Source organism: Aspergillus candidus (assembly GCF_002847045.1).
Source record: "Aspergillus candidus strain CBS 102.13 unplaced genomic scaffold BDW47scaffold_1, whole genome shotgun sequence".
Lineage (NCBI taxonomy): Eukaryota > Fungi > Ascomycota > Eurotiomycetes > Eurotiales > Aspergillaceae > Aspergillus > Aspergillus candidus.
In genome coordinates this window covers 660,617-683,963 of record NW_020194006.1, presented here as the reverse complement: position 1 = coordinate 683,963, position 23,347 = coordinate 660,617, and the positions used below count along the sequence as shown (strand labels likewise).

General features: G+C 51.2%; 11 protein-coding genes and 1 non-coding gene across 12 annotated transcripts; 6 read left to right on the top strand and 6 right to left on the bottom strand.

Moving 5' to 3' along the window:
* Window positions 1-366: 366 nt before the first annotated feature.
* BDW47DRAFT_121722 (uncharacterized protein) lies at window positions 367-1,705 on the top strand (the record flags this gene model as incomplete). Its single annotated transcript, XM_024815689.1, has 2 exons — window positions 367-1,102; window positions 1,677-1,705. 2 exons carry the CDS (start codon window positions 367-369, stop codon window positions 1,703-1,705), a joined length of 765 nt encoding a protein of 254 aa, XP_024676631.1.
* A 146-nt stretch (window positions 1,706-1,851) lies between these two features.
* On the bottom strand, window positions 1,852-2,661 carry BDW47DRAFT_121721 (P-loop containing nucleoside triphosphate hydrolase protein; the record flags this gene model as incomplete). The annotated part of the gene is made up of 4 exons (XM_024815688.1): window positions 1,852-2,265; window positions 2,328-2,416; window positions 2,511-2,536; window positions 2,603-2,661. The coding sequence occupies 4 exons, from the start codon at window positions 2,659-2,661 to the stop codon at window positions 1,852-1,854; spliced, it is 588 nt and encodes a 195-aa protein (XP_024676630.1).
* A 1,947-nt stretch (window positions 2,662-4,608) lies between these two features.
* Window positions 4,609-5,511, top strand: BDW47DRAFT_130393 (glycerophosphodiester phosphodiesterase family protein; the record flags this gene model as incomplete). The annotated part of the gene is made up of 1 exon (XM_024817092.1): window positions 4,609-5,511. One exon carries the CDS (start codon window positions 4,609-4,611, stop codon window positions 5,509-5,511), a length of 903 nt encoding a protein of 300 aa, XP_024676629.1.
* Window positions 5,512-5,848: 337 nt separating this feature from the next.
* Window positions 5,849-5,922, bottom strand: BDW47DRAFT_t2. The gene has a single exon. It is a non-coding gene; the product is annotated as a tRNA-Val (tRNA).
* Window positions 5,923-6,018: 96 nt separating this feature from the next.
* On the bottom strand, window positions 6,019-8,316 carry BDW47DRAFT_2551 (agmatinase). Its single transcript, XM_024818580.1, has 8 exons — window positions 7,643-8,316; window positions 7,384-7,578; window positions 7,172-7,325; window positions 7,098-7,121; window positions 7,026-7,047; window positions 6,937-6,979; window positions 6,659-6,884; window positions 6,019-6,594 (listed from the first exon to the last, which is right to left on the bottom strand). The coding sequence occupies exons 1-8, from the start codon at window positions 7,919-7,921 to the stop codon at window positions 6,392-6,394; spliced, it is 1,146 nt and encodes a 381-aa protein (XP_024676628.1). The 5' UTR covers window positions 7,922-8,316; the 3' UTR covers window positions 6,019-6,391.
* Window positions 8,125-9,335, top strand: BDW47DRAFT_2555 (GAF domain-containing protein). Its single transcript, XM_024818582.1, has 5 exons — window positions 8,125-8,330; window positions 8,387-8,518; window positions 8,598-8,602; window positions 8,714-9,068; window positions 9,134-9,335. Exons 1-5 carry the CDS (start codon window positions 8,328-8,330, stop codon window positions 9,242-9,244), a joined length of 606 nt encoding a protein of 201 aa, XP_024676627.1. The 5' UTR covers window positions 8,125-8,327; the 3' UTR covers window positions 9,245-9,335.
* Window positions 9,336-9,751: 416 nt separating this feature from the next.
* On the bottom strand, window positions 9,752-12,016 carry BDW47DRAFT_2540 (putative NAD+ kinase Utr1). Its single transcript, XM_024818574.1, has 2 exons — window positions 10,415-12,016; window positions 9,752-10,353 (listed from the first exon to the last, which is right to left on the bottom strand). Exons 1-2 carry the CDS (start codon window positions 11,850-11,852, stop codon window positions 9,836-9,838), a joined length of 1,956 nt encoding a protein of 651 aa, XP_024676626.1. The 5' UTR covers window positions 11,853-12,016; the 3' UTR covers window positions 9,752-9,835.
* Window positions 12,017-12,645: 629 nt separating this feature from the next.
* On the bottom strand, window positions 12,646-14,260 carry BDW47DRAFT_97500 (putative exosome complex subunit Rrp46). Its single transcript, XM_024820435.1, has 2 exons — window positions 13,677-14,260; window positions 12,646-13,613 (listed from the first exon to the last, which is right to left on the bottom strand). Exons 1-2 carry the CDS (start codon window positions 14,010-14,012, stop codon window positions 13,200-13,202), a joined length of 750 nt encoding a protein of 249 aa, XP_024676625.1. The 5' UTR covers window positions 14,013-14,260; the 3' UTR covers window positions 12,646-13,199.
* An 891-nt stretch (window positions 14,261-15,151) lies between these two features.
* Window positions 15,152-19,179, top strand: BDW47DRAFT_130391 (putative potassium/sodium P-type ATPase; the record flags this gene model as incomplete). Its single annotated transcript, XM_024817091.1, has 5 exons — window positions 15,152-15,911; window positions 15,972-16,098; window positions 16,173-16,267; window positions 16,324-18,247; window positions 18,337-19,179. The coding sequence occupies exons 1-5, from the start codon at window positions 15,625-15,627 to the stop codon at window positions 19,177-19,179; spliced, it is 3,276 nt and encodes a 1,091-aa protein (XP_024676624.1). The 5' UTR covers window positions 15,152-15,624.
* Window positions 19,180-19,555: 376 nt separating this feature from the next.
* Window positions 19,556-21,084, top strand: BDW47DRAFT_2490 (putative EF-hand calcium-binding domain protein). The gene is made up of 2 exons (XM_024818565.1): window positions 19,556-19,992; window positions 20,064-21,084. Exons 1-2 carry the CDS (start codon window positions 19,932-19,934, stop codon window positions 20,804-20,806), a joined length of 804 nt encoding a protein of 267 aa, XP_024676623.1. The 5' UTR covers window positions 19,556-19,931; the 3' UTR covers window positions 20,807-21,084.
* Window positions 21,085-21,138: 54 nt separating this feature from the next.
* On the top strand, window positions 21,139-21,832 carry BDW47DRAFT_97491 (uncharacterized protein). Its single transcript, XM_024820434.1, has 3 exons — window positions 21,139-21,372; window positions 21,444-21,526; window positions 21,594-21,832. Exons 1-3 carry the CDS (start codon window positions 21,181-21,183, stop codon window positions 21,646-21,648), a joined length of 330 nt encoding a protein of 109 aa, XP_024676622.1. The 5' UTR covers window positions 21,139-21,180; the 3' UTR covers window positions 21,649-21,832.
* An 11-nt stretch (window positions 21,833-21,843) lies between these two features.
* On the bottom strand, window positions 21,844-23,013 carry BDW47DRAFT_97488 (uncharacterized protein). Its single transcript, XM_024820433.1, has 5 exons — window positions 22,893-23,013; window positions 22,804-22,831; window positions 22,722-22,740; window positions 22,599-22,676; window positions 21,844-22,542 (listed from the first exon to the last, which is right to left on the bottom strand). Exons 1-5 carry the CDS (start codon window positions 22,904-22,906, stop codon window positions 22,016-22,018), a joined length of 666 nt encoding a protein of 221 aa, XP_024676621.1. The 5' UTR covers window positions 22,907-23,013; the 3' UTR covers window positions 21,844-22,015.
* Window positions 23,014-23,347: the final 334 nt, after the last annotated feature.

Genomic DNA, 23,347 nt, shown 5'->3' with positions numbered 1-23,347 from the left:
CTTCATTCTTCCACAATATTCAATTGAATTACGGATGGCGTACCTTCCCATTCTCGTGACTGTCACGACGCATATCTGGAAGGAGCACCTCATCATTGACTAGACATATTATATATCCGAATATCAACTGATCGTATTGATATCACCGATCTATACCACGAATTTTCACTGTCGCTTGAAGGTCTACACGCCATTATTAGTCCGGACTATTTTACTATCTACTATATACTATCAGCATAGACCATACATTAGCAGGATTTCACAGGGAGAGTTAGGATCCACTTTGAAAATAATCGCATCGTGATTATCCGCGTACTTCAACTGTCTCCAACCACATTACGTCCGTCCATCCACTTAAGAAAGCCAATGGACACCCGTGACGTTGGATATCCCTGGCGAACGCGGAACGTGTTCATCAGGTTCAGTGACAACTTTCTCGCTTTCCGCGGCGGGCTCTATGCGTCGGACCACCTCACCAATGCCGAGCTATCCAAGATGATTCGCATTGTGTTCCGCGCAGAGGGGGCCTTCTCTATCCATTCAGAGTCGACCGATATCGAGCTTCCAAATGATCAACAACCAGCTCAGCAGGATATCTACGTTCTGACGCCGCTGAGGGCCGGAGCGAGCGTCCACACCACGGGTCAACTAATCCTAGATCGAAAACTAGACAGCAGACCTAGCAACCAGGACTTCATCCAGCGCGTCAAAGACCGCGACCACGGCCACTGCACCATTTTGGGAATGCTCCAACCAAACCAACGGGGGAAATGGCCTACCACAAAGATGGCGTACATATTTCCCAGTGGTCAAGGCGACGTGTTCTCCTTGCTGCCATTTCCCACCCCCCCAGAAGGAGTCCATTGTGCGCAGAATATCATCACCCTCGAAGAACCTGTCTACGATGCCTGGGAGGCTCGTCAGATTGCGGTCGACCCGGATAATGAATACCGCATCATCAGCTTTCATCCCACCACGACACGTTGTCATGGATTTGCATTGCATCCCGTGTGTCGAGATCCTGGAAATCCGTGGAGAGTCGACGATGACCTGCTCCGCTGGCACTTTCACCAGACAGTCATTTACAATTTGCGCGGTGATGGTAGAGATTTCCTTCGACACCCAGCCCCCTCGGATATAACAGCGACAAACCCATTAATGTTGCCATATGGCCGACGAGTGGATCAAGTTTGTGGACATTCGTCTTGGCACGGTGGGCCAAATAATAAACCTCCGGAGCCGGGGATTATGGACTCGAAACCGACCAAAGAGCCTAAACGGCCTATGGACATGGACGGGGGGTCGATTATGGAACCTGAGGAGAGATCGAATCAATCCAAGCCGGCGACCATACAACTCAGAGAACCGACGAAGGAACCCGACAAGAGGTTGAATCAATTCCGGCCGGCAAGTATACAACACAAAGGCCCGACGAGGGAGCCTGAAACGAGGTCAAATCAATGCAAGCCGGCGAGTATACAACACAAAGACCCGACGGATATCCCAGATGCCAATCCAATCGCGGATACCGGAAATCATGCCAATGAAGGCAAGAAAGTCCGAAAGAAAACACAGTGGCATGCCTGGGATTGGAAGCGACCAACAAGTAGGAGATGAGGCCATGCCAATCTACAAATCTCAATAGAAATCCTTGGGAATGAAAACATCACTTCTAGGGCGTGACGAAGTGGATCTGGGGCGCTAATGGATTCTGTTCGCTTCCAGTTGTGTATGGTTAGATGTCATCTTTACTCTTCAGGTGTCTTTACCATATGTATAATGAGGTTAAACGCAATGAAAGTTCTCGAGCATACATACGAAGATATCTCTAAAGCCACCCCCACCCCCCAATCAGCACGACCCAGTACACGCAGCAGCAATCATCCCAAAAACTCTCTCAACATTATATCCCGTTTTCGCGCTCACCTCGAGGAACTGATATCCCCGCTCCTCAGCAGCCTTACTCCCGTCCTCAAAAGAAACCTCCCGCAGGTTCTCCGAATCCGCCTTACACCCTACCAGGATCACAGGCACGGACAGACCAGTCTCTTGCGCATGACTCTCCACCCGCCAGAGCGCCACATGCATTGACTCGCGCCAGGTGACGTCGTAGATGACAACGAGAACATTCGCGTCGCGCGTAAACGAGGGTACGAGCTGCCAGTAGCGGTGCTGGCCGCATGTGTCCCAGATCAGAGTGTTGATCGCTGGCTTTTGGATCTTCTTCCATTCGCCTTCTTCGTTGACGACGATGTATGGAATTTTCTGCGTCACGCTCTTGTTAGTTTCGCGTGCGTGGGATTAAGGGATCTGGAAGGTCCACGTACTGCAAAGACATAGTCGACAGACGTTGTGGGGGCTGTATCCTCGTTGAATGGGTGACGTTGGAAGCGCCTTTGAAGGGAAGTTTTGCCGACTGTTTGGTGGAATTAGCTTTGGTAGTCTCATACTAGAGAGATTATTTTTAGGGGGAAACAGTAGTGGCAGTGCTACTGTTGAAGACGGCGTACCTCGATCCCCACCTATGAGGAGCACCCTACTCGTCAGATTGATTAGTAGGCAGTCATTTTTTTCATATTATGTATGTATGTATGTAACGTACTTATAGAGCTCGTCATAACTGGGTGGTGGGGGGTTGTCTTGGGATGGAGTTGCGCCCATGATGACGTGTTTTTGTCTTTAGTTGTAGGGCCAAATCAAATTGGTTCCTAGTTATGGTTACTGCCATACTACCTACCTGTACCTACTGGTACTTTATAGTACGAGGAGAAGGTGTCATTGGACGAGATAATGAAGTCGTGAAGACAAAGAGTTAAGGATCACCTGACTAGGACTGTACAGTCATTCTAGTGTTTCCATTGTCGTGTCTCCTGAACGGAACCATATCCTTGACACCCTTTCTAGTCAAGGACATACTGAGGTCATTGAACGTTTCGTCCCGTTCTTGTGATATTGAAGGAATGTTTGGGGCCAGGATAATAATAGAGCATGGCTGATCTGAGTAAGATTTTACGTTATTCGTCATCAATGTCGTGGCTGTCAACCGATATCAGATGCAGATACTTGGAAATGCTAAATCTTCTGCTCACCAGTATACATCTTATGCTTGTGCCCTACATAATCGGCTCGGACATTCCGACCAGACCCAATCATCCAATGGACAAGGATCAGATATTGACACTCTCAATGAGAGTACTAAAACACGACATAGGCATCCATGTTTAGTATCCTCCTAGTTACACGCGTTCAACATGTTCATTGTCCTGGACTGACTGTGGAGTCGGAATCCTGCCGAATCTGGCCCGTGGAAGGATTTCAATGGCATCGATCAGCCGGGATGCCTTGTCCACACTCGAAGCGAGTGATTGGACGTCGCTGATGTGCCCACTTCCTTTGTATAGCTCGTGTGTTCCCTATTGGTGGTTTGATGCACTGGCCCTGTCTGGATTTCAATGAGCTTATGTCAACGCCCAAGACTTTATTAAAGAACACCGCCCCCAATGACCCTGCTTTCATGCGACTAGGTCATAAGGTGTATCCAAAAAAAGATACTGGACTGGATCGACAGATTACTTCGACTCATGAATGGCCCGTTCGTGCGTCTATTTCCATGGAGGAAATGCACCGCTAATCATACAAGGGGACTTTCCGATTTAGGGCTAGTCCTTGAAAGTCGACAGAGTACCGAGTACTCCGTACTATCTGCTCGGGGAGATCGGCGGCATTAAGACCTAGTTCGGTAATAACTATGTATATGGTCGATTACGTGGAGCCCACTTGGCTGTGGGGATCTGCAGTGTAATCTTGCTTTCGAGTCAGCGAGCATTTTGAATTCCTGGGCAGTTTCAAATGTCGCCTTTTCACTTGCTACATACTATCATTAGCGGTATATGTGATCTATCTGATACGAAAAGATCCTGGGGACAGATGAAGTCCCCTCGCGCCTCGGATTCTAGACAATATCAAAGTTTTCGAGACGAGAGGGAAATTTCCATGGGTCGGACGAACCGGACTTCCATCGGATGAGACTGAAATGGCCAGGAACGGCCCAATCGCGCATGGCCTTGTAGTCATCGTTCCATGGTTGGTTCACTCGATATAGAAACATGGCAGTGTAATCACTAAATATTGTGGCGTAGATTGCAGACATTCAGGAACGATTGACAACGTGCTAGTGACAGAGACCCATCTATCACGCCAATCAGAGAATGTCCCCATGGAGGCCCGTCCTGTCCAACTCCATTGCAGTGTTGTATTCGTCCCCTTGCCGCCAATCACCGCCGCCAATCACCAATGAGCCCATATGTGCAGGGCCACTCTCATAGGCTTGGTCGTCAATGTAGCGGCGGGCCGATGCTTTTAACCCCGAGTCTCCACCGCGACAGTGGGCCACGGCTTCGCCTTACTGATCACTGTTCTCCACAGTCACAGGCACAATGACCCTGGTCCTGGCCTGATGCCTGGTCCTTGGCCTTATGAAAGATGCCCATTTAAAGGTAGGACATGCCCCATCCTTGGCTGTTTCATCAATCTCAACATCTCGCCATTCTCTTTCTCTTCCTCCTTCTCAACACCACATAATAACACCCCAAACAAAGCCAAACAACCATGAAATTCATGAACACCCTCCTCCGCGGCCTCAGCGCCGCCTCCCTCACAGGGCTGGCTCTCTCCAGCCCAGTGGAGCTCGCCCGCGCCGACCAGCGCCCCATCTACGCAATCGCGCACCGCGTCCTCCGCAACACAGCCGTCTCAGCCGCGCTCTCACACGGCGCCAACGCCATCGAGATCGATCTCCAAGCATGGACCAAAGAATGGTGGGCGGACCACGACGGCGGCGCCGACACCGCAGGCGCCACAGCGCGCGAGATCTTCACCTTCATCGCGGACCAGCGCAAGCAAGGCTCCGACATCAGCTTCGTCTGGCTGGACATCAAGAACCCCGACGACTGCGATGCAGGGCAAGGATGCTCGATCGAGGCGCTGCGGGACCTTGTGCGCGAGACACTCGAGCCAGCTGGCGTGCGCGCGCTGTACGGCTTCTTCGGCACGGAGGACTCGCGCGGGTTCAAGGTCATGCAGGACAGCCTGAACGCCAACGAGGCGGTTGTGCTCTCCGGCGAGGCAGACGAGGTGCAGGAGCTGTACGGCGAGACGAAGATCGACGCTGCGCAGCGCGTCATGGACTACGGCGACGTGCACCTCGATAACGGCTTCGGCGACTGCACCGAGGAGTCGTGGAACACGTGCACGGAGCTGAAGCAGGGCGCCGAGAGCCGCGACCAGGGCAAGCTGGGTAAGGTGCTGGGGTGGACGAGCACCGACTCCGACACGGAGCGCGTGGGCCAGCTGCTTGGCACGGCCAACGTCGACGGCATCATCTTCGGGTTCCAGAATGCGGACTATGCTGATGATGAGGTGCCCAAGGCTGCTGGGAAGGATATCATTGATTTTGTCAAGAAGAACTCGGGCTCTATGCGCATGGCTAAGGGGACTGATGCGCCTTGGTAAATAGGTTTATGGATTCTGTACAGTTAGATGTTTTATCATAATATGTCACGTTAGGTGGTTTTTTTCAATTGGACATCGGTATCCTTTCTTCTTTCAACTCCTTTGCTTCTTTCATTTTCTTGTCTTTATTTGATAGAAACATTAGACCAGTTGTATAGACTGTACTGCGTGATAATCAAAAGTCAAAAAATGATCCCAACCTTGATGACAAAAAGTTGAAACAAAGAAGAGATGGAGAAAAATGAAAAAGTAACCACCAAAAAGAAAGAGGCAAAACATAGACAAACAAAAGCTAAACGACATCATTCGGATGTGAAGGGACAAAAAAGAAAAAGAATGACCAGTGCCAGGTTCGAACTGGCGACCTTTTCGGTGTTAACGAAACGATATGACCAACTAATCCAACCGGCCAACTTGATGATAGATTTCTAATTTTGAAATATATTCCACAGCCGGAGCGGTATCCACTACACGTTCTGATCGATGTATGAAGACCACCATTTTTGCAAATATGTTAACCGGAAAAAAGAAACATCCTTTCCAACAGAGCAAAAACAAAAAGGAAAGTTATAACAAAGAACCCAAGTGCCTCAGTAGTGCGGGGATTCTCTGTCACTGTTACATCAAACCCAAGTAGAGAACAAAAACCGTCCGGCAAATACTGGCGCTTCAATCGATTCTGTCTATCTTTCATAGCCCGAGAGACCTAAATATCTTGCTTTTCTTTGGAGTCGATGGGTAAAAAATGTGTGTTTGTCGAGGGACTACTTGCTTTTAAAGGATCTCAGATCCTCAATGCGAATATTTCCCACCAAATCATCCACGAGAGCCAGGATTACTGGGCCATCACTTCTACAAAACCCACCGTAGCGGAAGTTGCTCACATAACAGGCGTTCCCACCATCAGCGAAAGCAGAGAATGAGCCACCTCGGCCGCAGCAAGGGTGGTCGTCTCCGCCGCGGTGTCATAAGCCGGTGCAACTTCGACCACATCGGCACCAATCACAGGAAGCCCTTGCAGAGAATCCAGTACGGAGAGTAATTCACGAGTAGTGAATCCGCCCGGCTCAGCAGTGCCGGTTGCTAATCAGTCCAGTTAGCTTATTATATTGAGAATGGAGGGCATGATGTTCGACGCTCGACATACCGGGTGCATATGCCGGGTCTAAGACGTCAATGTCGACAGAGATGTAAACCCTGCTATTCTGAACCCTGGATTTGATCTGCTCCACCACTCCGTCGACTCCTAGACGGTCCAGGTCTCGGGCTTTGATTATTTCAAAGCCGCAGCGGATGTCGTTGCGGTAGTCGCCGCGTGGACGTACTACGGGAGCGCGGATGCCGACGTGGATGGAGTTGTTGCTAATTAGTCCCTGGGATACAGTTAGTGTCTTTCTGCGGGTTATTAATCTACGGAGGAAATACCTCCTCGTGGGCGAGATGGAGAAAGGTTCCGTGGTTGACACCACTGGACCGGTTAGCAGGGCCATGCCAAGCGTGATGTATACTCTTACGCATAGTGAGAGATTCCTCCGCCTGGGTCCATGTTAGCGACAGTACCTGTATCGTGAGACATGTTCACGCACCCAATACCGACGGATCCCATGTATCTAATATCCATCAGTAACCCATGGTTTGAAAATCCTTGCATGCAACTCACCAATGTGGCTGTCAAAATGAATCACCGAAACAGGTCCCCAATGGCGGTTTGTCGACCTCAGTGCGGATAGTGTCGTGGTATGGTCTCCTCCAAGGGTGATGATCCGGGGAGTCGTTCCATGCTCAGTGGCTTTCGTTGGACGAGACGAGACAACCTACGCAATGAGCATCCGGGACAAGAACTGTCGACTCGATGAGAAAAAAAAGTATCACCTTATGCGCCAAATCGAGCTGCTTCAGCGCAAACGTATTATCCAACCATGTCAGCGGAGCATCACCACAGTCCACCACATTGGCCCAGTCCTGAAACGCGTTCAAACCAGTGTAGACGCTCCAGCCTCCCAGTCTCCGACTACCCAGTCGGATGCCGCTAGGTCCAAACCTAGCGCCGGGACGACCTGTCACTGCCTGTTCCGCATTAGCTGGCTTGCGACAGCAATACTCCAAACCGGTTGGTAGGAGTAAAACGTACCGTATCGAAAGGAGCCCCCAGGAATGCAATATCATAAGGCGTGGACTCCGCTTCAGCATCTACGAAGCAATTGACATAGGGCATTTGCGCAAAGGTGGTCAGGCCCGAGAATTGGCTGCCCGTGGTGATGTCAATCGGATCGCCATGGACGAGGGGATATTGGCCCGTCGGACCGTGGACAGCTGCGACAGGAGGAAAGGCGATTTCCCGAGCGACAACAGAGGACACGAGGAATAGACTGAATAAGGACATTTCGAAAGACTTGACGACTTGTTCCATCGGAGGAACCAAGCCATGTCGCGGTTAAGTACTAGGCTAGCTCCTTCGCCTCCGCATCGATAACCTTATCGATTGCCTTAACCAAAAGAGTAACTGCACGCGATCTCTCCGTTTGCGGGGTCTTTCTCCATTATTCTTCCGTCAGTCAACCCTCGGGTTGAAGCCACTATTGGACCCATCGAAATTGATTCGATGAGGATGACGAAGCCTGAGAAGGAATGGGGTGATTGAGAAGTGAGCATCGGGGCTGCTGCGCTACAGACAAGGCGGCCTCAGGCCGATCTCCGTCTCCGCACTCCACTTTCCACTTTTTTCTCTGGGACTCATAACCACCGCCTTCGTCCCCATCGCATCCAGCATATAACTCGTGACTTCACCCCCTAGAACCAAGCAATTGACTTGCAAAATGGTATAATCCAACATTGCCCCTCAATTGTCGAAGCGCACCCCTAACCATCAATCCAGCCGCACGCCGACGCATCCTACTTCGGCGACGCCAGCGCCTCCGACTTCGGCACCGCCAATGCCTCCAAATCCGAAGTCTACGCCCAAGTCCTGGACCAGGCCCGCGGTCTGGTAACAGGACAACGCAACTGGGTATGTCTCATTTCTCCTCAAATAGCACAATCTATTATACCAGATGCCCCGATTCAATCAACTAATACTCAACCAACAGATCAGGTACGATACTCCCGCCCACGCCCGCCACATCCCATTCCCCTCACCTCCACCCCGAAACGGTAACGATAGACCAAGACCAACAAACTAACAACTGGGGTGAAACAATAAAAGTAACTTCTCCAACGTCGCCTCCCTCCTCTGGCACGCCTACGCCGCCCTCCCCGCGCCCTCCTCGGCCGTAAACTGGGCCGGCTTCTACATCCGCCAGGACAAGTTCCCCAAGCTGGGCAGCAGTGGCGACGACCAAACCGCGAACACCACCCCCGCGAAGCCCACCCTCCTCCTCGGCCCCTTCCAGGGCAGACCCGCGTGCCAGGAGATCCGGTTCGGGCGAGGCGTGTGTGGCTCCGCGGCCGAGAAGCGCGAGACGCTCGTCGTGCCGGACGTGATGAGTTTCCCGGGCCATATTGCTTGTGATGCGAGTAGTCGGAGTGAGATTGTGGTGCCTATTCTTTCTGGGGGGGAGGTAAGCTTTCTTTGTTTATGGGTTTACGGGTGTGGGAAAGTAAATATGATTGCTGACTCTGATAGACGGTTGCGATTATCGATATCGACTGTACGGAGCCGGACGGGTTCGACGACGTTGATCGGAAATATCTTGAGGAATTGGCTGGTTTGCTGGCTGAGTGTTGCGATTGGTAAGGTAGGGTGTTAGGTTTAATATATCGACATCTGCTCCGTACCTACTACCTATATAGATCTCTTCCGGTTAGAAGGCTAATGGGCGTTTGTGTGCCTATTTTTTAAATCATACTAAAAAGATCAGGATAATATGTCTGGGATTAAAAACGCTGTCAAACAGACAGCGATGATTAATTGCAAATCGAGCAATAACATATATGACCTTATCAAATACCCTCAACCCCAGTTATCGCGTTCCAGCCCAGTCAATCAATCAATCAACTGCAAATCTCCCTTAAAAAAAAATGAAAAGAAACACCCAGTATAATGTGAAAAATGACATCGCTAATTCCATCCGAAGCCCGAAATAGGAAAATATTCTATGCCGAGGAAATGACCGTCATGTGAGAAATCAAAACCTCCAAACCAAACGCCATCTGGTATCGATATATGTATGCTTGTGTAGTTGTAGTTGTAGTTGTAGTATAGTTGCGGAACCGCGTCATCCGGTGGTTGGTGTATCACAGCGAGTGGGAAGAAAAGAAAAAGAAAAAAAAAAAAAAAATAGGGCAAAAAGAGAAGGGGAGAATTGCGCTGTAGAACGCATGCCAGCTACATGTTCAGCAAGCTCATCTGCCTCTTCATTGGGCTAACGGAGCCGGAATCGCCATCCTCGCTAGGGCCGAGTCCGCTATCCGTGCCATTTAGGCCCTCGTCGGTGTCGATATCCCAGTCTTCTTCGTCTTCCTCTTCATCGGCGGCGTCAGCGGCAGCGGCGTCGCCTTCACCGTGCCAGCTCTTCTGGATGGCGCCGCGGGTATTCCAACGCAGGGCGCGCTGCACGCTCTGGAACCATTCGCCGCTGCCGGAGACGACGGTGGGAAAGGGGTACTGGCTTGCTTCGACAGTGACGTAGTCGCCCTTTCGCAGTTCGACGCGGCCTTTGCCGTCGAAGGAGCAGTAGGCGGTGGAGCGTGAGCCGGCGGGGACGGCGATGCGGAGGAGGAGGGAGTCGGAGAGGACCATTGGGCGGAAGGATAGTGTGTGGGGGCAGATGGGGGTGAGGAGGATGCCGGGGATGGAGGGGTGGATTAGAGAGCCGCCTGCGGAGAGGGAGTATGCGGTGGATCCTATGGTTATTAGGACTGGGGGTCTTTTTGGTCTTTTTGGGGAGAGTGAAGTGGCACATACCTGTCGGGGTAGAGAAGATGCACCCGTCCGCTTGGACTACCGTGAGGAGATCATTGTCCGCGTATAGTTCGAGGTTCGAGACGTACGGCGACGGCCCGCGGTCGATTACGAGCTCGTTCAGCACTTCGAACTGTTCCCCTTCCTCCACGGCGTCGGGGGCTGCTCCTCTGCGGCGATCTTTGCGGAAGACGGTGCACGTGAATCGCATACGCAGATTGACTCTCATGCCGACGTCTCCCATCACCGCGTTCAAGTGCTCTTTGTAGTTCTCGAACTCGAAGTTGGTCAGAAAACCCAAACTGCCCAACGAGAAGCAGAGGATGGGTGGAACCACCCGCTGGAAGAGCCACGACGTAAAGAGCACTGTTCCGTCTCCCCCTAAGGTCAGGACAAGGTCGAATTTCTCCGGAGCCGACCAGCAGAGATCCGGCGTCCAATACTGCAGCATCTGCGCATACCGCGGGTCCTGTCGCAGCAATCCCGGCGCATCGAACCGCTTGGAATTCCGCAGTTTGGAATCAACGTACACGTTGACCCCCACGTCGTTGCCGTACCTCGGCGTCGATAGAAGCCACAGGGCGAGTTCGCGCGTCAGATGGACCAGGCTGTTATCGCGCGCCTTGGTCACGATCATGACATTCCGGACGGCGCGCCGGATGGGTCTCCGCTGCAGCTGTTTGGACACCTCGCGGACGCCCGTTGCGGTTTGGACCAGTCGCGAATGAGATAACCACTCATCATCTGCGATTTCCTCCAAAACCTTCTGGATATTCACCGCGTCGTCGAACCGTTTGTGGAAAAAGCAAGGAGACTGTATGACATATCGTGCGGTCGCAGAAACATGGTCGACGCATTTACCGCTCGGCTGCAGGCTGGTGAGCGCTGCAGATAATTTCTGCGAGGATGAGTCCATGTCGTCGGGAGGGCTGGAAGAGTTGCTATTGGTACGGAGTCCCAGGGACGTCGCTAGGGACACGTTCGGGTTATGGTTGTTCAACATCGAAGGCCGCGACGCTAGCGCCTTCATGATGGTCTGTCGGGGGATCGAGTCGCTGGACAGGGCGTTGCGGCTATGCCCGACCAGCGAGGATGTGGATCGGAGAGCGAGGAATGGGGATGACGAAGGCTGTACGCCCGCGGTGTCGTCAACCGCGACGGTCTGCGACGTCACGGTGGTGGTTCGGGATGTTGCTGGAAGGTCTCCAACATGAATCTCGTTATGTGTCTGCGACGGGTCTATATGACATGCATAGTCACGAAGGAGCGACGCCCCGACCGTCGACGTGCAATCAGGAGAGGGGTGTGAGGGCGGGGCAGTGGCAGACGACGATGAGGAGGACGAGCAGGATGGTGGAGCCGACGCGACAGTATCGGTCGAGAGATCAAGCGCAGGTGGTCTATGGTTCACAGGGTCATGGTGGGAACGCGACGATGCCATGGGCAGGCGAAAAGCAAATCAGGGCACCCCTGATGAATCGGTTCGATTAAAACACGTCGCAGGTATGCGGTAAAATAGGCTGCTGGAATGGGGGAAAACAGGGAAAAAAAGACAGGCGGGGAGAAAGTTGGTTTGAGAAGCGGACCGTAAGCCGAGCTCGGATGTAACGGGGTTTGGACGGACCACTTTGCTCCCCTGGGTCATTCCAAGGAAGTGTTGACTTGGTACCTCTCTCAAGTCCAACGCTCAAACCTCCACTCGTCTTACTCAGGGTCAGTGGAGACAGTAATCGGCTCCAACCCACATCCACCAAGCTCTTGACTGGCTGTTACGAGTTTCGATCGGCTTCCATGGTTTTTGCGATCGAAGTCATGATGAAAAGGATCGAGGAAGATCTCCGCACTGAATAGGGTGGAAGACGAAGGAACAGGTACCAACTCCACAGATGGTACACTGAGATAAGAAATTGAACCTCAAGCTCCAGGTAGCCACTCACAGCAACTGAAATTGGGTTTTTATAGGCTACGACCCCTTTTCCTCCCTTCATGGCGTAATTCGAGGATCACTCTTGTAAACCCACCGGATCACACATTTACACATCACGGCGTCATTCTGCAAGGGGGGTCCCGTTTGCATCTACTCCGTAGGGACAGGATCCTCCATACTCTGGCGGTGTCAAATCACAGGAGTTTTTTCTGATTCTAGTCTCATTTTTGCGAGTTGCCTCGTTTTCTCTGCGTCTTTCTCGGGTCAATCAAATCACAGTGTGACGTTTCTTCCGTCGCTCTGCCTCAGCATGACGGCTCACATCCACATTAGAAACTCGGAATTAACTTAGTTGGTTATAGTTGGCTTGCATTTGATTTTCTTTTTTTTGTATTCAAGTCATTAACAGGCTATCGTTCTATTGGTCAACCAGCCAGCGTCGTGCTGCCGGATTGGACGATCTTACGCGCATGGTCGGTGTATTTTGCTCAGATTTGTCCGACTGCAGTAGTGCATTCTCCAGCCATCCACGATTTAACCGAAGGTGAAAAACAGACGCCTCAGAAGACTTTGGGCGTCTCCATTGGTTTGGTGATGTATCCACTATCGGACTGGGAAAATGGTAGGTTCCAGAATATGCCGTGGGACTCCCAAAATACATGGCACTAGAGCATGTGCCGTGAGATGCCTGTACTGCCAAGGGTGCCCCAAGTGTGACAAACGATTGGCCATGCCCGCACGACCTGCAAGCAAGAACCACTGCATTACAGTCGCTCTTCGGATCATGGCGGTCAGCATGTATGCGTAGAAACCGCCGAAGGGGGCCCTATGGTCGCAGATTCGATCGCACGGGAAATCCCGTCACACCGCATCAATGCTCCAGGCATAGTCGCGGTGGACCTGGTCTTCGACCGCCTCGCGGATCGTTCCCTCCAGAGGCTGTCCGTCCACGTCCACGGTCATGGTGACATCTCCATCGGATCCGTAAGACGCCGTCCCGCGGCAGATGGCCAAAGCGCGTTCCCGCACGTTGTCCCAGGTATCGAGGTCAAACGCTCCTTGGCTCTCGTTCAGTAGGAGATGGCCCTTGGATGAGAACGCCAGCACGTGGACTGACGCTGCCGAACTGGCAACCTCAGCGGTCGGTTCGCGAAGAATGTCTCCGGTGGAGGTGACGGCGAGGGAAGTGGCGGAAAAGGTCATGGACATCGGCACGGAGGCAGAGAGAAGGGCCAATAAGGATGTATTGAGGAGCGCAGGGAGTAGTGTGAGATACTGTTGGAAAGCGCTGCGATTAGTCCAGTGTCCGCCGGGGTTGCTCAAGAAGTTTGTCCTTACCGAATCTCCTCTCCTTGCAGATTGGCCCCCAACAATCGCGAGCGTGATAACAACCCCTCGCCTCGGATATCCTTTCTCTCGCCCCAAGATCAACCTGGAGATCATGGTCTTGATGATTCCCTCCACGTATCGTTCACCAACTCCGGCAGGAGCGGTTCCGGGCTTGACAAATACCTCCACGGTCGCTTCTTCGGGTTTCAAAGCATCCCGGCGTCCAGGAAGCTCGACCGGGGCGTTGACGGACCCCAAGATGTTCGATCCGGTCGAGGGACATTGGTAGGAAGCCGAACCATCGGCTCGACTGAGGGGCGTTAGAGTAACATTCGGGCCCACCATAGTGACGAAAAGCTGCAAGTTGGTGGACAATTGAGGTGAAAGGTTCAGTCGACACCGGGTGCGCGGGCAGGAAGCGAGGTCAATTAGAGAGTGGATGGAGCGGTTGAGATTGATGGAGAGAGTCTCGTCGCCAGTTCCGCTGGGAAATTTTTGGGCGGCGGCCGGAGAGTGCGGGCCGCTTTGTTATTGGCGGGCGGCAGTTCCACTACCACTACCTAGATGTCCACGCCATCAATGGTGATGCTTCCTATCGGCCAGGTCAATTAGAATACTCGCTATAAAAGTTGATGTTATCGATATAGTTGCAGAGCCTTTTATATTACGATACACGTAAACATCTGTCAACTAACATCCAGGAAGGTGGCAAAGTTCGCCGACAACGCAAGAGTCAGGCTATTATGCGAATATATATCTCTTGATAGACAGTGGAAGCTAAGCACAATGCCAAAACACCCGCCCCTAAATTAAGACCAGCTATAGGGGCCTATTAATGAAGTTAGACCAAAGTGGATTGCTGCTCAATGGGTAGTCGGTCAAGTAAAGGTAGCCTCCCGATTATCGCTGTATATCAGAGTATTGTGATTATGTGTCGTGCAGGACTGGACATGTCATTAAGAATAAGGACAACGTAGGAAGTACTAGAGAATACCTGATCCTTTCTCTACGCTTCGCTAAGCTCAGAATGTACTAGGTAGCATATCCTCTAGATTTCGTGTACTAGATAGGGAAGGCCAGTACATCCCAAATCAACGAAAGGCGTACTATATGTGACTAGTCTAGGATGACCAAAGATTCGCTTGACTAGCCAGACAAGCTGAGGTAGACCGACATTCATATCCCATAATTGAAACATCCCCGTGATACTGCAGCAGGTCCAAGAATGCTCAGCCACGTTGCCGAGCAGGAGTGGTCTACACTACGTAATCGGAAGTACTATAACGGTTACTATCAGACCGAAGCCCAACCTTGTGGAATAGTCAAGTGTGAGTTACTTACACGAGTAAATGGTAGTAGTTCGTATCGTCCGACGAAAATTAAAGAAACCAATACACAGTGACTTGGCCCCTGGGACCTATCTAGTTATCATTCTTGAATCCAAAAACAGGCAAAAGATGCTGGATGGAAGATGACGGCAGCTCACGTGGACAAAGAGACCACTGGGGTCAACCTGGGCGTCAAAGCATCAATCCGGTGAATGGCGTCCACTAACCCACTCTCCATCCAATCCAATGGGATCCAGTCCGACTTCCAAGCCATTAGCGTCCCCAGTCTCAGCGCATCAATCACCGTTCTTCCACTGGCCATGGTGACAGGGAATTTAGTCGGCCAAGATAGAGATATCGTCATGTTCCAGTGATATTCATGGTCCAGAACAGTGCTCGTTGGCTGCCCCTCACGCCCCCGTCGGTTGGCCCTGTTTGGCTTCCCCTCGTCATGTTCCACCTGATTCTAGACGGATAGTTACTTACCGATTATAAGAGGGGAATCCTACCCAGCTGTTGTTTCCTGATCATCAATTTTTGCCCTGAAACTACTTGCTTTGCCGGTGTTTATATCGGAATTCCAAAGCCGTCTTCTCAGCAACGTCCCTTTTCATCACAGCGCTAATTGAATGGGCATAGAAAGCTCTCCACCTGATGTCGAGGAATCGACGGAACCCCCTATATGTCCTTATTCGAAGGAAAATCATCCAGGGAAAGACACACCGCCTGTTGATGTAGAAGGGAAAGGCAGCTTGGAGATAGGGCAAACGGGACTGATCCCAACAGATCCCAATTGTGATGCCAAGGAGCTACACGCAGAAAGTCTACGTCCACGTTCAAATTTCAAGGATCCCTCGCAACATGCTCACGTCATCGACCCCGATGCTCTTGCCGCAGCTCTCAATGTCGACATCAAGTAAGATTTGTTCCTGAGTGGAAGGGACTATTGCACGATAGAAACTGATAAGGTGATTAGCAATGGCCTCCTCAGTGAGGAAGCCGAAGCTCGCCTCCTGCGAGATGGACCCAATAGGTTCCGCGAGATGGAGGGTGTATCGGCATGGAAAATCTTGTTGAGGCAAGTTTCCAACAGTTTGACCTTAGTATGATATTCGTCCATGGTTCACTGTGCTACTGCACTGTGGTGTCACAATTCTATGTTAACTGGGAAGAAAAGGTCCTGGTCATCACAATGGCAGTCTCGTTTGGTATCGATGATTATATTGAAGGAGGCGTCATAGCCGCCGTGATCCTTCTCAACATCGTCGTCGGGTAAGCCCACGCTTGCCCGTTACATCTTGCTGAGATGGTGTCTTATTGTATGGCAGATTTGTGCAAGATTACCGTGCGGAGAAGACAATCCTCTCGCTCCATCGACTTTCGGCACCGCTGTGCAACGTCTTGCGTAATGGACGAGTGGTATCGATCAAGGCGGAATCGCTCGTTGTTGGGGACATTGTCAAACTGACAGTGGGCGATATCGTCCCAGCAGACATTCGACTACTCGATGGGATGAATATCTTCACGGACGAGGCTTTGTTGACAGGCGAATCTCTGCCGGTCATGAAAACCCCGCATGCCACTCTGACCTCAAGAGATATTCCTATTGGGGATAGGACCAACATGGCATACTCAGGGTCCAATATCACTCAGGGACGAGCAGAAGGAGTAGTTATCGCTACGGGAATGGCTACCGAGATGGGCAAAATTGCTCAGCTCCTCCAGGACAAAGATCCCAATGAGAACTTAGGGCTATTAGCACGTACTGTCGGAAACTTGAAAAATACGGGCAAGAACCTTCTAGGGCTTGTTGGTACACCGTTGCAAATCAAGCTCAGCAAATTCGCCCTGCTTCTGTTTGCCCTCGCTATTATCCTCGCTATTATTGTCTTCTCTGTCAGCGAGTGGGACGTCCAGGGAGAGGTTCTCATCTACGGTATATGCGTGGCAGTTGCCGTAGTGCCAGAGTCCTTGATCGCCGTTCTCACCATCACGATAGCGGTAGGGACCAAGGCAATGGCTCGGGGCAATGTCATTGTGCGCAAGCTGCAATGCCTGGAAGCTGTTGGTGGTGTCACCAATATCTGTTCTGATAAGACCGGGACATTGACCCAGGGAAAGATGATTGCACGTTCCGCATGGATTCCAGGTGCGGGTACACTGACAGTTGACCAAACAACTGACTCGGTCGACCCTACTAGTGGTGTGGTCCAAATGGATGAAATCGACTGGGAACCCGAGGCCTTTCAAGGAAACCATGCTCTGAACACATTCTTAACTGCTATTTCCCTATGCAACTTGTCTATCGTACACCGCGGTGTGCGCCCTGTATCAGAGACAGAAACAACTGGTGCTACCGAGAATACCTGGACAGCCGTCGGAGAACCTACAGAAATTGCTCTCCACGTTCTTGCAATGCGTTTTGGCTTTGGGAAGTCCGACGTATTGAGAACACGGGATGTCCTTCTCCATACCGAATACCCCTTCGACTCTTCGATCAAAAAAATGACGGTGGTCTACACTAACCCAAAAGCACAAACCCTCGAGGTGTACACAAAGGGGGCACCTGAGGCAGTGATATCTTCATTCAATATCAGCGAGAAAGAAAAGACTCTGATCCAAGAGACCGCAGACAGAATGGCCGGAGAGGGCCTCCGTGTTCTGTGCATAGGGTACAAGACGGCCCCCATTGACGACGAACCTCAAGTATGTCCACGTAATGCTGCCGAATCGAACTTGACATTCGGCGGTCTAGTGGGATTATATGACCCCCCGCGAGTCGAAACCGCCGCTGCTGTCCGAAGGTGTCAAATGGCCGGTATAACGGTGCATATGCTGACTGGAGACCACATTCGGACGGCAACAGCCATCGCATCTGAAGTCGGTATCCTTGATGCTATCATCAATGCCAAATCGAGCCGGCTTGTTATGGCGGCAAAGGATTTTGATCGGTTATCTGATGAAGAGATCGACGCTATCGAGCAGCTCCCTCTGGTAATTGCACGCTGCAGCCCGACCACAAAAGTACGCATGGTGGACGCGATGCACCGACGGAAGGCGTTCTGCGTCATGACTGGTGATGGAGTCAACGACTCGCCGGCTTTGAAGCGCGCGGATGTTGGAATAGCAATGGGGAAGAATGGCAGTGACGTCGCTAAAGAAGCTGCCGATATGGTTTTGACAGACGACAACTTCTCATCCATCGTTAAAGCGGTGGAGGAAGGCAGACGACTTTTTGACAACATTCAAAAGGTACAACAACCCATTTCTGAATTCCAAGCTTTGTTGTTAAAGTCCATTCCTTCGTGTATCTGTAAGGCTAACATCACACAATCACATAGTTCCTCATGCACCTTCTCATTTCCAATATTGCTCAAGTGATACTTCTTCTTATTGCACTCGCATTCAAAGACAACCACGGGAACTCTGTGTTTCCTCTATCACCTCTAGAAATATTGTGGGCCAACTTGGTCACCTCATCATTCCTAGCTCTGGGGCTCGGGCTCGAAGAAGCACAACCCGACATTATGTACCGCCCACCCCACGATCTGAAAGTGGGCGTCTTCACCCGAGAGCTCATCACAGACAAGATGATCTACGGTACTTTCATGGGAACCCTATGCCTAGTAGCCTATGTCTGCGTTATCTACGGCGCAGGCTCAGGATCTTCCAGCATGGGAATCGATTGCAACGAAGGATACAACGAAACGTGTGACACAGTCTTCCGGGCACGCGCCACGACCTACGCCACACTAACCTACTTACTCCTGGTAACAGCATGGGAAGTCAAGCACTTCTCTCGCTCCCTGTTCAACCTAGATCCCAGCATGCCGCCCGGGCCCCTGACCGTGTTCCACGCAATTTGGCGCAATCGGTTTCTCTTCTGGGCGGTAGTCGCTGGCTTCGTGATTGCCTTTCCGGTCATCTATCTGCCTTTCGTGAACCGCATCGTGTTCAAACACCAGAGCATCTACTGGGAATGGGGAATTGTATTCGGATGTGTGCTCGTCTATCTGGTGATGATTGAAATATGGAAGGCTATCAAACGAAGGTTCAGAATCGGGAGTGGAAGACATGGAACGTTGACTGTGGAAGACGCGGAAATGAGGGCCGGGCTTGGGTCCCCGACGCCTCTGTCCATGAGTGCCAATGCGAGCGTGGATGCTAGTGTAGAGATGAAGTAGATGGTGGGTTGGCAGGGAGTGAAGGGAAAGACTTGATTTGAGGGGGCCATTTTCAACGATAGTTCAGATTGTCTGCGCCCATAGGGGCGGACGTTGTTGCAGGTGTTCAACACACCTTTTTTCTTGCGATTTTTAAGATTGATTTCGGTCATTTATTCGGATATATCTAGCTTATTGAGTCCGACCTGCGAACGGCATATTTGATGACTTTCTTGACCTTCGGTATTTCTTTGCTTAGTCGTTGGCGATAAGGACTGACAACGAGGAAGCTCACCTGGGCTGTATCATTGTCATCTTATAAACTGGCTGTATCTTTGCCGAACTGGAAAAGCGCAACACTACATTCACTGGTCATATTTGCGATAACTTTCGTCCTAACATATTATACATCTTATCCATTTGCTCTCGTGTCACTCAAACACACCGAACTGCCTGGAATAAATCCAAGAAGCCCAATACCTATTCACAAGCATCCTGCATTTAGAAAGACAAGGAAGCTAACAGAACGATTACGTGGTCCCTATTTATCAGACAAGATAATTTCACCTTTGCTTACGGGTTACCGAAACAACTGTGAGTGGCTAGCCACTCTAGCAGGTTCCAAAGCACGGTCATATCTGTGTTGCTTACCTGCAGCGGCGGCGGGGTTACTTTCACTGCTAGCGAACAGTCCCTAATTACGGCCGGCATCTGCTTTCGCCGATGAGACAATTGCTATCTCAGCTTCAACTCACCAGCGGGCGACAATCAAGATGAAAATCCTATGTCTCCACGGAAGAGGCACCAGCGGTGCCATCTTCAAGTCGCAGACCTGTTCGTCACACCACCCTTACTAGCCCACAACCCTACTACCACAACCAAATACTAATTGACTACCCCGACAGCCACAATCCGCTCCCGCCTCAAAGAATCCAACATCCAATTTGACTTCCTCGACGGCCTCCACAGCAGCCCCCCAGCGCCTGGAGTCGACCTCTTCTACGAACCCCCCTACTTCACCTACTGGGAAGATGACACAGCGACCGAAATACGGCAAACCAGCACATGGCTTAAAGCGCACATCGCGCAGCACGGGCCCTACGACGCGGTCCTCACCTTCTCGCAAGGCTGCGCGCTAGCCGCCAGCGCGCTCCTCCTGCACGAAGCCGAAGAACCGCACATGGCCCCGCCGTTCAAAGCTGCTATCTTCATCTGCGGCGGGTCCCCGCTGCCGATCATGGAGAGCGTGGGGTATGAGATTTCGGCGCGCGCGTGGGATCTGGATCAGCGGACGAGGGACGCGCTGGCGGCGCAGGCGGACTCGGCGTCGATTTTGGAGCGGGGGTCGGAGAGGTGGAGTGGGGGTGGGGATATTTTGAAGGGGATGTCGGTAGATGAGGTGAGGGGGGAGATTGGGGGTGGTGGGAGTGTGAAGATTGGGATTCCGACAGTTCATGTTTATGGGAAGAAGGATCCGCGGTTTGTGGCGAGTTTGCAGTTGTTGGAGACTTGTGTGGCTGAGCGACGGAGGGTGTATGATCATGGTGGGGGGCATGAGATTCCGAGGCTTGAGGCTGTTAGTTCCACTATTGTGGATTTGATCAGGTGGGCGCTGAAGGAGGGCGGGGCGATGGAGGGTAGTAGGTAGGACCTTTCGTGCGTGCAGGGGTAGGCGCGTGTTTTGGGTGGTGCCTATTTAGGTTCCATTGTTACCATGATACTCTCGAGTCTGATGCCAATCAGGGTGCAGTGGGAATTGATTAGGATGACGCCATTTGATACTATCGACAGGTTAAGATTAGAGAGGGGAGAACCAATGATAGAATATCATCTTCAAGCCACGATAGGGCATCAGCAACGGGAATACGACGGACCTCAGCTCAGTATGAATGGCTTTGCCACATTAGGCCACAGGCAGGATGTCATAGAGTGGCACTTATATTAACTACGTCAGTGACCCCGCCTTGGCTGGCTCAAGCGGTGGATATCGTGTTGATCGCTCAACCCGATCATCAGATATAAATGAGATCGCACATCCCTTTCCTAGCTGTTAGGAATATTCGTCACTGTCGCAGTATACCACACCATACATCTATCCATATTCCTTCGCGCTCAGCAATATCCACAAGAATGTCCGGCGAACTCGAGAAGTGGAAGCAGACCCTGGTGGGGAAGAAATACGTTGAAGGCGGGGCGTCGGCGGAGTCCGATAACGTGTGTTTATACTCCTTCCCTCAATAACTATCAGTGTGAGTGTACATCTCCTAACAGTATTTGTGAGGCAGACATTCAGCGAAGCCACACTGCCCGAGAAGAAACGTATCGTGAACCCGGGCATGTTCCTCACGATGGACTTTCAGAAAGACAGGTGAGTGCATCAGCTTGGTATATTGATAAGAAGGTGGACCACAGCGACTGATGCGTGCTTGATATAGACTGAATGTACATCTGGATGATAATAAAGTTTGTACCAAAGTTACTATGGGTTGAATCTGGTGTTTCCATGGGTGGATCGACTTGAGCGGTGGTTTTCTGGGGTTCGATAGCTGGGTTTTCATCATTGTGTTTGTATATATTAGGATAGAAATATTTTACGATTTTCTATGACAATGGATTGTTTCAAGATGATGGTGGACGCTTGATCTGAATCACGTGTACCTTCGCCTACCTTGCCGGGATATTTCCCTTGCTTTCCACACCCTCATCTTTTCTAGTACCACATCCCGAATGCCTGAAGCCTCGGTTATACAGTGTATATCCCTCTAACAACGCAGGTAAATAGACACGGAGGGGTATTTACAATCTGCCTTTCACCCCGGAACTTTCTGGACTTGATTCTCGATTCAACCAATAGATATTAGGTTGCCGATTCTACAGCTCTGCGAATGACATTCACCGCTCGGGTCACATCAACACGCGACCCATATCCCGGGACCTCATGGCCTCGCTCATGGACATAGGTCCACCGCACATCTTCTCTGCAGAATTCGCTTGCTTTTGCAGCCCCTTTGGGCTCCACATCCAGCGCTCCCCATATATGGGCAGTGGGACTATCTACTATTCCCTTTAGGCGTTCTAGAGAGGCATCCTCTACAGTCCCATTCTCAAGAGCCCCATAGTCAATCGGCGGTTGGACAATTGACATCAAGACCGCGAATTTGAAGGGCGTGTCGATGGATATGCCCATTGTTCTTTGCTCGGCGATGTAAACAAGATATGTTAAGACCATTGTGGCCGCTTGGCTGAAGGCAATTACGCCGTCGTATGGGCCCTCATCCCTGAGGTAGTTTTGCAGATGGGCGAATGCCTGTCGGCCTGTGTCGGGGTTTTCAGGATCGAAAAAGGCATATACAGGTTCGTCCTTCAAAGCTATCCTTTCGACTCCTGGGATACTTGTCAGGATATCCTTGGATCATGGAAAGAGGCCCCATAGCACTGACCTGGGTACATTTTCCAGGGGATTGTTCCTTCCACAAAATCATAATCGTGGTTATCTCCGAGCTCATATCGCAAGGCAGCTAGAAAGGTCAATTTTACTCATAGTCTGAGAGCTCACCGCATACCTATCTGGATCTCGAATATCTGTCTCAAATGAACATTAGTATATGTGGCGCTGAGAACAATAGTGACAGTGAAGGTTCTTACGCGAGAGTTTGTGCCGGCTCCATGCAGACTGCCCGCTGGTCAGTACTGAAAATAACTCTATCAAAGTTTATATCTGCCAGGGGTCATACCATAAGATGCGCATTCTGTAGCCTGGGGTGCGGAGAGGTGTGCTGAGAGGTTTTGTCGCTTACCAACAAGAGGCAATCTGCAGTTTGCGGCCTTTATCATACCTCCGCACTTATGTATGACTCCGGTCCAAATAAGCTGACGGCAGAAAGGTTGCACTGGAACACTTTGTGGGAACATTTCCGGTGGAACTGCGGGTCGTTACCCACTCAGCACTAGTACCTAGGTTATCGGAATCAGATCTTGAAGCCCAATTAGAGTGGAGACTTTGGTGATCTATGACAATCTACCAGATTAATTTGTCATGCTGATGGGTTCCTCCCATTCTTGGAGGGCCAACCATAAGCCCCACGATCGCTAGCAGGAACCTTGTGCGGTTTGAGACGTGACGGACCTTACAGGTACGCTTTTGCAATGGTATGCATTGATATTTATTCTCAGGGGCCGCTCCTGGCAA